Below are 12,221 nucleotides of genomic sequence, written 5' to 3' on the forward strand. Positions count from 1 at the left end.
TTTCTGCAAGAAAACCTCTTTTCAGTAGAGATGGGAAGGAATGGCAAATTGAGCAGTCAATTAATCAATAAAATTTCATCATTTTCAAAGACTCTGTATTTTTATTTCTGGCTTCTTACAACCAAAAAGCAGGATCCTGCAGTCAGCAGGATGTTTTTGTAAAAATATTACTTCAAAAAGAAAAGGAAGGGAAAAAAAGGAAAAGGAAAAACCCCCAAAACACTGGCATTATAAATAGGATTATTTTTAAATGGTTGAATTCAGCTGTCTTGCTTTAAATTCACTAACAATCAGTCTTCAGCAAAACCATAATTATTAAGACAGTGAAGGTTGTTTCCTGGCAGCAGCCAACTTTGAAGAATGTGGTTTTATCAGCTTTTCTTTTAACAGCACCACAATAGAAGATGTTTCAAAATTGCAGTGGCTTCTCTTAAAGTATCTCCACATAGCAAGAGAAAGCATTCTGCCTAAAAGCTGCAATTAGAAACATATTCACATCACAACACCTGCCCTCTACATGGTAAGAAAAAGACCCAAAACAAAGCAGACAAGTACCCCTCTAAAAAAGGAGGGGGGGAAAAAACAAAACAAGCAGCTTTCCTGACAGTAAGGCCTTTTTTCTTTGCCATTGAACACAACACAGAAGAACCAGCCCATTGACTAAATTCTTACTGTGGGAATGCTGATTTTAAAGGCGTAGTTGGAGGACAGACATCAAAGAGAATAAGGCAGCATATGATTTATTGTACCATTTAAAAAATGTACCATGTTAAGGAAACATAAAAGCTTCCCATCTCTATGTTTTTCCATTAAAGGCCCGTGCACATTATTCTTGAACCACCAACTCATTTATAACTCTGGGGAAGGAACAAAGCAGAACAGTAAATATTAAGCACATGATTTTCAGCAAGTTCTGCTTTAGTTAACTTTAAGTTTTCCATCAGAAAATAATTGTAACTAATACCACCACTAAGGAAGAGGCTGCATTCTTGGTAGCAAATCACAGAAAATCCAGACAAACACAAAGTCTGCCTAGACTGAGAGCTACCACTCCAAAGCAAACGTCATAGCTCTTAATCCTGACAGTAACTAAAAAAACTAAAAAAATCATCCAGAGAAGCTGTATTTAATTTCTGCAATAACCAACACTATTGGACTGATAGGGTAGTCACCTAAAGTATAGAAGTGGAAGATTTATACAGATTTTAATTCAGGTCCCACAAGTCCATTCTGTGCAACAAATAAAAACCTATGAAGGAAAAAAAAGACAGGAATATGCAGGAGTGTGAAATTGGAGTACCAAGTACTTCCTAATGGCTGAAACCAGAAATGCCTCAGCAGACACTTCAGCAGTACCTGCTTAGCATGCATGATTTGCTTTATGGAAGATGATATCGCAATAAACCTTTTACAGTGAAAAGTGTGAGGCAACCTAAAACTAAACTGCTGGAAGCTGGTTCCTTGGACTGCTATTTATGTTTGCACCACTTATCTGCTCCCACTCCTAGGCTGTGAAAGGCCCAGTGGCTTTCTTTATGTGCCAGATACCCAGGCTGGCTCTGGCTGTTACTACTCAATCATGCCAGGGGAGTCACAGGCAGCAAGCAGGGATTCACCATCAGCTCATTTCTGATTACTTACAGCTGACAGTCTCTCTCAATACTTGCCTAATTATTAAGAAAATCAACAGTATGAGAGGAAGAACAAGCAGCCCAGAAAGGCAGTATATTAGACTCCTCGGAGCAAGCTCTGCTTTGACCACACTCTCCTGTTCATTTTTGGATGGCAAAGCAGGTTTAAGCAATCCCACTTTTTACCTCAATAGGCTGCTGTGCCCCAAAAAATCAATCCCTCATCCTGCCAGAACTGTTTTGTGGTGCCAAGCTATGAATCATTGTAGGGAATTATCTTGGCTGAAAAAATAAACACTTCTGCTATGTTTTCCAGATAGATTAGCTCCTAATTAAACTTACAGAAGAACAATATAAACACTGGAAGAGATAGTAAAAGGGCAAGAGCATCTTGCATCAATGCTGACAGAGATACAGCAACTTTGCAGTCAGCAGCACTGGTATTTGGCACACTTTCCCATACAGAAACAAACTATTCCATATAGAAAACTACCTTGAGTTCTTCACAGAAACAGACCAAAAAGTCAACAGGACTGAAAAAATAAAACCCAGGAAAGAAAGGCATGGCTGAGGAAATGAGCAATGCTAAACTATTTCACATGGAACCAGAAAAAGAGAAATTAACACATTCAGTCAGGTAGAGGTCAAAAAAAAAAAACCAACCAAAAAAGAGAACCATGAAGACGAGACATGGATAAAAGGAGGAAGAGATCAACCAAACTGAAAGGGGAAAGAGAGAAAAGCAAACAAGGACAAATAAAGAAATACAAAGTGCCAAGACACACAAAGCATAAGAAAATGAAGACAGCAGAGCGCAGAAAGTGGTGCTATTTTAAGATCTGGTATCATGTCTTCATGTTTCTTGAGGTAACAAAACAGTCATTCCCCATATCTCAAGCCAAATCACAAAGGCTACTGTTCCACAAAAGATCCAGCCCTGTTTGACACCTGGGATCTACCGCACCTGGACTAACTTGGAACAGCTTCTGTAAAGCAAAGCACTAGTCACAAGTTCCTAACTAGAAAAAGCATACATGGAAAAGTGTTAAAAACCCCACAAACTTTCTTACACACACTGATTCAGATTTCCTTTGGAATCCTTCTTTGCAGATACTGTTTCCTTGCTATGGCCAATGCCTCTTGACAACAAGGGGAATTTGTTGGGCATCTGTTGCTGAAAGGAGTAAATCTACCCCAGCCCCACCATTTCCCCACCTTGCTGGTTTTTGTTTGGATAATTTGGCTGATTGCTTTTCCTACCAACATGAACTTGTCTACCACATTCTCTTCTAATGATTTTCTCTGCTTCCTCCCCTATGGTACTGACATATGTAGGACAGATTTACATCCAAAGCAGCACCCAGAGAAGACAGCCCTCTTCTCCCTGGGGATCGCATCAGTCCCATCTTTGCAAAAACTTCAGGAAACGGATCTTTTACTCTGAAGTATCACCAACTGCCTCCAGAAAAAAAAAACAACACAAAACTCTTTAACTGCTCCAAATAATACTTGCAAACAGTCACTAGTTTTGCAACAAACCAGAAAAAGTGAATTTAAAAAGAGAAGAAAACTGTAAAACTCTGTCCTGTATGACAGGTGAAAACTGGCTCCTTTCCACAAATCACAAGCATCTTGCTCCTGACACTTAAGCCTCATTAAAAAAAGAGGTAACTTGGTAATTTGGAAGATTTCAATCTCAGAAATTGACATTGACCTCTATTGTTCCATTCCTGCAGGCAAGGTTATCTGATATAGACAAATGCTGAGGGTGCTGTGCAGCCAACATAGCCCAATTTCACTTGCCAGTGGTTGTCTCAGGTAGATGCAGCTAAATTAGAAATTTCTGTTTCCTTCCAATACTAAGCTGCAGAAAAGATGTCTCTCAAAGTATTTCTTCTCTAGCTCCCAGGCAAGAGCACCATCTGGTGTTCAGCTAATTAAAACTTTCAACCTGCATTTGGATCATTTTATTTGACTTCTTGTCTTTTTAATTATGTTTCTTGCTTGAGGTTTTTTTGTTTGGTTACCTTTTTTGCTTTGCTGTTTTGAGGGGGTTTTTTAGCAAATTTACTCTACACTGGATCTGAATTTCATGAAACAGGCACAAAAAAGCTGCAAAACAAGCTAAGAAAAACTCCTTAACTTGCATGGGGGAACGAAGAAAAATAGAACAACCAAAAGAAATTGGTGGGGTTTTATATGCAATTATTATTTATCCAAACAACAGAGTATTATGTAAGTTTTTACTGTCTATCTTATTAGTCATGGGTAGGCTGTAAATAAATCTTGTCTTGAGGGATCTTAGAGGAAACACAACTGCTTGTTTGCACACTCCCAATTCCATACTGCCCTTTACCAGCTTTACAGTCCTCCACAACACTGTCCCTTCTTCCAAACCTCTGGCTATTCTCTCCAGGCAGAAGCCAAAATACTTCCTCTTCCTCCTCCTCACTCTTTACAAAAATAGCACCTAGTAAATGCTTCCCAGTTATTTACCTTAACCATTTTCCATTCCAGTTGCCTGAACTTTCACTTGCAGAGAAGCACCAGTTTTATGCTGAAAACTGTAAAAATAGTTTAAGTAATACCTGAAGATATTAATATCAGATTGTTCTTGTAAAACTGATAATCTACACACAGGCCAAGGAATTTAGCAATGGAGTTGGGCTAATAGAAGTTACAAGAACTTAAATTCTCTACTTCTGGAGATGTGCTATGGATCCTCTAAAAAATACTGATTTTATTTATACCTACACCACTTTCTGGAATGAAAAGGCATTCAAAGCTTTTAGGTATTTAGAAAATATTTTTATGGAGAATACACACCAAATTTCTTTTTAAGATGCAAAGAAGGTGAAAAAAAGCCATACAGACTAAGCAACTCAAAAGCTGACCTACAATTAAATCATGCAAGAAGTACAATTCACTCTAAATTGAGAGGAAACATCAAATGTTGGAATCTCCAGTCAACCCAAAGGCTATACCAAAGGAAAAGAAAGCTTCCTAAAACAACAAGGAAAAAAGGCTCCCCCAACACTACAGACCCTATTTCTGATCTTTACCAGGAGAATGAGTAGCAATTACTGCTATTATGAAGAAGAAAGAAACCCACAGGAATGGAAGAGGTGGTGGAAAACGCTTCCAAACTTAGAGACAACAGCCTATTTTACACAGGCATTTATTCCTCTTCTACCTAAAACAGGAATAATTAACATAACCACTCATTTGCTTTCAGACTGGTCACTTCTATAAACATATTATCAAAGCCAGCTCTCCAACACCCTCTTACCTGTTTGTTGGAGTGGTGAAGCTGAAAGACAGAAGCTGATTCCAGAACGGGTCATTCTCAGAGATGGGCTCTGATCCTGACAGTTTCTGTAAGTACTCATTTTCTGGAAGCTCACTGATGCTGCTGCTATTCGCTCCCATCTTCTTTATTTGGCAAAGGTTTTTCTAAATTTTCATTTCTTTGAGGAAAAAAAAAAAGAAGAAAGAAATATTTTAAGTCTTTTGCACAAATAAGGAATATGCAGACTCTGAGTTAGCCACCAGTAAAGCTTTAGATCACCTCCTTGAAAAATTACTGAGGTTTAGGAATCAGGCACATAGGAATATATTAGAAAGATTTCCTTTCAACAGACTTTGGACTATAACATCTTTCTTCAAGAAAAATACAAGTTTTTGTGCTATTCCTTCAGTCATCATCTCACTTGTATTTTAATAAATTATACTCAGCAAGAACACTGCTTCACAGTTATATCAGTGACAAGGCTGCTAGCAGTGGGGAAAACTACGAGAATAGAATTCACAATTTTAATGGGAGTGCCAAGCTGATATACTATTCAGAAATATGTTTTCAAACTCAGCATGCGCAGACAGAAAATTACTACTTCTGTAAAGATGCAGCTAATTCTGCGTGCCACCAACGATCTACACCTTTAAAGTTCCTGCCTTAACAGCTCTTATCATGCTGTTATCAAGTAAGCAAAGGTACTGCTGACCATACATGAATCTCCTGACCTCTGCAAAATAACATGGTTCCTTCCAGGCAACTACTTCAATGGGAAAGAGCCATAAAATGAACACATCAGGAACACAAGTGCTTTTTGATGGAACACTGCAGAAGCTGGCACTCCAAACCCTCTCATTATATGTGTTGTACTTGATCTGTGTGAGGAATGAGAAGGTTTAAAATCTTCATGCTGCTTCTCATTTTTATAAAGAATTTAATTAACTAAGAGAACCAAAACAATGCTATCAACTACGTGCCAGGTATAATCCCAAGCACTTCACATCTTTCCAGGGCATCAACTTCAATAAACTTCTACCTTTTGGGACAAAATAACTGTGACTGATTGGTTTAAAAGTTTGTGTGAAAAAAGGCATCACCATCAAGATAAAAGTGTTGTGCAACATTAACTGCAACCTAAATACTCACTCCTGAGCTGGCATAAAACATAAGAACAGGCACAGCTGTATCAGAAGATGTAAGCCACTAACCAGCAGCAACTTTTCCCCCCGTTTTCTACAAAGATACAGATGCAAAGTATCAGATACAAGATATCAGATACAAGGATCACGACCATACTGATACTCTTACACTCATCAACTTTGCAGTAGCAATTACTTCCAGAAAAGATACTTCTAAGAGCAATTAATACTAATAAAGAACTGTGTAAATATGAAGAAAGCTTACTAGAAACAAACAAAAAGCTGTAACATTAGCAGCCATCATGGAATTCATATTTGAGATTTAGAGCAACTGCAAAGTACACAAATATGTCAGAAACAACAAAGGGCCAGCACAGTCACAGAGTAGAATATAAAATATTAAAGAGATCTTTAAAATTGAGATCCTAAGAAAACAAAAAAAAAAACAAACCAAAAAAAAAAAAAAAAAACCAAAAGAAAAAAAAAAGAAAATGGTGATTATTTTCTAAATTTTATTTGTAGGAGATTCTACAGGCAGGGACACCTTGTACTGGACCAGGTTGCTCCCAGCCCCGTCCAACCTGACGTGTTTGCACCATGTTAACTACAGCAAAAGCCTACAATGATGCTGTTGGGCCTGGACCTATATTTTGACACAAGCCCTGTCCCTTTAAATGACTTAAAGGCCCTACATTTAAACCTTTGTTTCTCGGAGAAAAAGCAAGTCTAGTCTCTGTCTGTTTCAAGCTCCCATTCTCTGCTCATGTTTTCCAGCTTACTTGCTCCAAGACAAACAACTAATGGTGAAGAGAACCAAGAGGCAGCTGGAGCTCTGCCTTCAAATGCCTCCACCTTCACCTGGAACTCTTGAGTTCTCCATGCCAGAGCACTGACAGTGCCCAAAACCCTTCGCCTGTGCTCCTAAAATGAGTCACTGTATTCTCTATTTACAATCTACTCTTATAGCTCGCTGCAGCTCCCAAAGCCCCTCACATTTAAACCACCTTCCCAGAAACATGACAGCAACTGGAACAGGTTTCAAGCTAATTCTTGAAAAGGAATCACGCTTGCTTTCCAGATTTCCTATGGCATGCTAGCAGGTTCAATATCATTAAGACAAAACCCAAAACAAAGAGGGCTTTAACAGCAAGTCTTAGCAAAATTTTATTGTCTGTTTTCAGAGTCAGTGTCAAATCACAGTGCCCAAGAACATGCCCAGTTCCACAGCCACACTCCCAAGCAACATGACAAGCTGTGGAGCCCCTTGCGAGCCCTCCAGCCCTAATGCCCAGCTGGCTCCCTCCAAACTGCAGAGAACATTTTTCATTCCACAAACCTTCCCCAAAACGACAGTAAAATAAGGCACTGGCTGATTATTTTCTCCTCTAAATGAAATAAATATCAAGCCATCCAAATATCAAAATAATCCTGCTTGCTTGAGCTTTAAATACCTGACAGTAGTTTGTAGATAAGGAGACTTGGCGAGCTTTGACTTCCACTCATTCGAGAGCCAACAAATCTTGGAGCAATCAAACAAACATACAGATTTTTTCTCTCTGTTATGGCCCAAGTGGTTTCTTTCCTCTCCTAAGTACATTACACTCACTATACCCCTCTGAAGTAAAAACCTCAGCAAGTTGTACTGATCCTTCCTGTAGATGACTACACCTACAGACACACAAAGCTAACTCTTTCCATCAGGAACTTGTGCTATCCCAAAGCTTGATGAAGCACTCTGCAATGACTTCATGATGCAGCCTGAGCACCTTCAGCTCCTACAATCTGAACCATAGGCCCTGCTTTACATAAGCAAGACATTTCTGAGGAACTCCAGCTATCAAATCACCCAGGAAACAAGTCTCTCCTTCAGAGTTCATGAATATCCTACTGGAAAAATGACTAAAAATAATTTAAAATAGAAAAAAAAAATCAACATTTAATTTCCGAGCATTTTAACAACAGTAACAGATTAACCCCAATGCCTGAACTTAGCTGATTACATGCTAGTCATGATCTCAAACGCATTTCCAATTCAGCTGCTACTAAATAATATCAAATTAAATGACAGTCAAATCAAATATTTCTTTTAGAAAAAGCTGCCTTTAGCTGAAAAGATCACTCACATAAAACATGTAACCACTTAAATGTCCACACTGCTTTTGATTAAGAGGCACTGCTTCTGTGCCTGCATGCTGGTTAAGACAGTAGAGGTTCGAGCTACTGGATAATATAAAAGGTTCATCAGTACTTGGAACACATTTACAACAGTATGCTTTAAGCAGTATTTAAAACATTTACTTATTTATCCACAATTTTTCCTTCAATTTCATAACAGCCTCCCCTGCACAGAAAGGCTGCTCCAGGGGATCCCAAAGAAACTGCAAAAAACAAGGTTAAACAACTTCTGCTTCCTCACATCCTAAAGTGGGATAGCCCAAATAAACACCAAGTCACAGGAAATTCACTCCAGGAAAGCCAGTCCTCACTCTAGCAGTAAATTACCAATGAATCTGATTTACTTTTCCTTTAAATACATTAATAAATAAATGCATGGTTCATTAAAATAAGATTTTACAAAAGGTTCATCTACTTATCTGCCCCCCCACACCTTCTCCCCCCCCAAAAAAAACCAAACAGACACAACTTATTAGCAACTCATTTAGTTTAACTCAGTATTATTACACCCCCAAAGAATCATAGCCTGGTCTGCAAGTGTCATTCTCTATTAAATCCAGCATCTGTTTAGCCCCAGAGCTTGGCTCCATAATGCAGCAGTAGAGGCTTTAGAGCAACACAAAGGAGTTTGTTTTGCACATCAGGACTCATTCCAATCTCAAATTGCTAGGGGTAGGTACAAATCCCAAGTTTACTGTTTCTTCCAGAAGATTTTAGTATTAATTATTAACAAGGCTTACAAGAATATAATTTTTCATCTGAAAGAACGTTAAAAGCAACTCAGCAACACATAGATGCCATGTGTGAGCTCCTAAGCATAACTCAAGGTACAGATGTGTACTGTTGAACTTGGGAAAAAATTTGTCATCCTCTATATATCTTCTATTTAAACAAGTTTAGACCAGTAATTACAGTTCCTTTCAGGATTATATCTCCTACTGGTCTCACAGCTTAATTGCTAATGCTGGAATTTTATCTGCCCAGTACAGCCAGCTGCCCCCTTCCAAAATCACACTTGCCATGATCATCTGGCATAGTCTGCAGACATCTTGAGTAATATAGATTACATATAGCTGTGGGATTTTTTTTTAGAAATTATTTCTTTAAAGTGTAAGAATTTGAGATGGTCATGCACAGATTTTACAATGTCATCTGAGATCTGGTTGCTAGATTGAGTCCTCAACACAATTACATGAAAATACTGAAAACATCTTAAAACCTAACAAAAACCTAAATTTCTATACATAGAAGGACTCTGGTTACCTTTATACTTTGCAGCTTTACAAACTATGGACACTGTTTTCTTTCCAAGCAAAGGAGCCACAATCACTGTAAAGGGGAGAACATGAGATGTAATGCTGCTCGTTCAGAATTACCAAAACACTGCACTGAGGTTTTTGGCTGATTCCTATTTGTATCCAAGAACTGCAGGTTTCAGACCATCCCATGAGACATTAAAGCATCCCACAAAATCCTAAGATAAATCTTGCCACAGAGGTATGAGACTACCGCGATATATTTACACATAATTCTCCATACAACAGAAAACAGAGAAGTTAAATTAACGGGATGTATTGTCCAGCTCCAATATTTGAATTTTACTGTCTGCACAATATATTTGAATTCTGACGACTCACCCGTGCTACAGTAACGTTTCATAGATTCATAGAATGGTTTGTTTTGGAAGGGACCTTTAAAGGCCATCCCAGTCCACCCCTCCCATGGGCAGGGACACCTTCCACTATCCCAGGTTGCTCCAAGCATCATCCAACCTGGCCTGGAACATTTCCACAGATGGGGCAGCCTCAATTTCTCTGAGCAACTTTGCAGCTTTCCAGACATATTAAGTGTTTATTACCTGCACTGCTTGGGGAACTCTTTTGGGGAAGTTTTGGTGCTGTTAAAAAGGCTGAAAAAATCCCCAAAGAAATGAGATTCTGTCTTTCTACAAGACAAAAAGCAGTTATGCAAATATTTCATTCATACTCAGAGATCACTCACTAATTTTCACATAAAGAGGTCCCAAATTGTAAGAATTTTTATTTTACCAATTAAATTGCTAAGATTTTCCTAAGCAAAACTAATGATGCAGAAATACCTGGCAATAACAATTCATGCCAGTTAAAGAGATCTTCAGGAAAAAAAAACCTTTACAATCCTCAGACTTTAGGAATTCTTGCCATTTTAGATCAGAAAAGAGCATTGAAATAGTCTTTGTTTTTAAAGCATGTTAATGAGTCAGAATATTCCAGCTGTAATTTAATGCTTAGCAATCTTCAAACAGTATCAAACCACTATTAAAAATTCACCTTCTCTGATACACCAATTAGCCACAACCAAGCAGCCTGGGAGATTTCAGAATGGAATAAACACATCCTTCAAGACCAATTAGAAAAGCTTCCGACCATTTTTAAGTTAATGAGTTATGCAGGAAAGACTGTTTCTGCTCACTTTACACTGATTTGTAATTTCCCCCCCTTGCTACTGCCTTTTTGCCAACAACTCCTTTCACTCCTTTCTTCAGTTCCCCTTACCCACCCCTTTCACTTTTGCATGCTGAAACTGTTCAGATACACACCAAATCCCCTACCCTCCAGAAAAAAAACCCACCAAAACCACAAAAACCACAGTTTTATGAGAAGTAGCAGACAGGCAAGCTGCTTTTGTGACAAACACAAAATAAGTTCTCTTTCAGAGAACCTGGCTGACCAAGACAGGGTCTATCTTTGCAGCTTGGCGACCAATACCATCTATCATAGCTTTCTAGATAATCCCATTTCTCCTCTACTCACTATTTTTCAGACACTGCCAAGTTTGATGGCTCCTGTCAGGGATACAACCCTCTAACCTGTTTCCATCTCTGCAGTAGCCCAGTACAGTAACTATTGACCAGACACCAAAACGTCTTCCTGTAAAGCTCAGCACATCAGAACAGAAGCATTTTTTGGATGGCAGTAAGAAATGCAACAGAATTATGAAGTGGTCCCCACGATGCCTAAGAACAAGAGCAATAAAAAAAAAAAAATAAAAAAAAAAAAACCAACAACAACATCTCAAGGTCTTTAGGCAGCTTCAACATAAATTATCTGACTTGCTCACTGTTTACTCAGCTGGATGAACAAACACAGCATCTCTTTTGGTCCTCCTGCTCTGTTCTAGTGCCTTCCCCTTCCACAGTAAGGACCTGAATCGAGCAGCAGTGCAGTGACTTCAGAATGGTCCTTCTGGGTTCCACTGAAGCCTGAAGAGACCTGCACACAGCAGAAGTGACCAATCTCAACAGATTTACTGCAGGCAAAGAAGGCCCCTCACAGGGAAGGCAAGCAGCTGAAAAAACAAGTGATGATGCTATGTTTTCTGCTCCAGTTCCTCTTCCACAACATTTCCGTGGGAGTCAGTCATCAATAAAAGCCTAATTCTGAAGAGCACAATCTGCTTCCTTCATGTCCCACCTACGGTACAGTTGTTCTGCTCACAGCTGAAGAAGGGATTTTTCAAAACCTTCATGGTGAGGCAGAGTATTTCAAGCAGAAGAATTCCAATGTGAGTGAGCCTGGATGTTGTAGTGCTTCCCCAAACTGCTCAACAAGGGATGCTGTTGTCTTTGACAGCTCACACTACACAGTTTGTCACATTTTAATAAATGCTCTGAAAGGAGATGACAGAAAAATGAAAACCTAAATTCTATAAATGAGACTGAGGTGTACTGATCATGTTTCTCAGTGCCATCTCAGAAAACGAACACATTTTCATACGCTCTATAATCTCTAAACTCCAGGTTATTGGTGATCCACTCTGCTAATTTCTGATCACCAAATCTAGTAATTTTGTTAAGCAGATGCCCACTTACTAATCTCAAAATACCTTACTTCAAGTGAACTACTGGTCACCTTCACAGGTCGCCTTCAAAGCCAGGTCCTGAACTGGAACTACTGACTCACAGGAGGACAAAATCAAGGAGGACAACCTCGCTCAAGATGCTTT

The 12,221-nt window shown here is 38.9% G+C and overlaps 1 protein-coding gene across 11 annotated transcripts in view; it reads right to left on the reverse strand.

Moving 5' to 3' along the window:
* The window catches only part of DYM (dymeclin), a 211,214-nt gene that overhangs the window by 194,874 nt on the left and 4,119 nt on the right, over positions 1 to 12,221 (reverse strand). For 10 of the 11 annotated variants that reach the window (XM_071425865.1, XM_071425864.1, XM_071425859.1 and 7 more), the window contains exon 2: positions 4,921 to 5,098. In XM_071425865.1, the coding sequence (XP_071281966.1) occupies positions 4,921 to 5,060 (140 nt within the window). In that variant the 5' untranslated portion in view covers positions 5,061 to 5,098. Of the gene's footprint in view, positions 1 to 4,920; positions 5,099 to 9,500; positions 9,567 to 12,221 lie in introns of all 11 variants that reach the window. The other variant, XM_071425855.1, reaches the window with a different exon arrangement.

This window comes from Agelaius tricolor, unplaced genomic scaffold (genome assembly GCF_023055355.1).
Source record: "Agelaius tricolor isolate 1412-34295 unplaced genomic scaffold, bAgeTri1.0.p SCAF_4, whole genome shotgun sequence".
In the NCBI taxonomy this organism is placed as follows: domain Eukaryota; kingdom Metazoa; phylum Chordata; class Aves; order Passeriformes; family Icteridae; genus Agelaius; species Agelaius tricolor.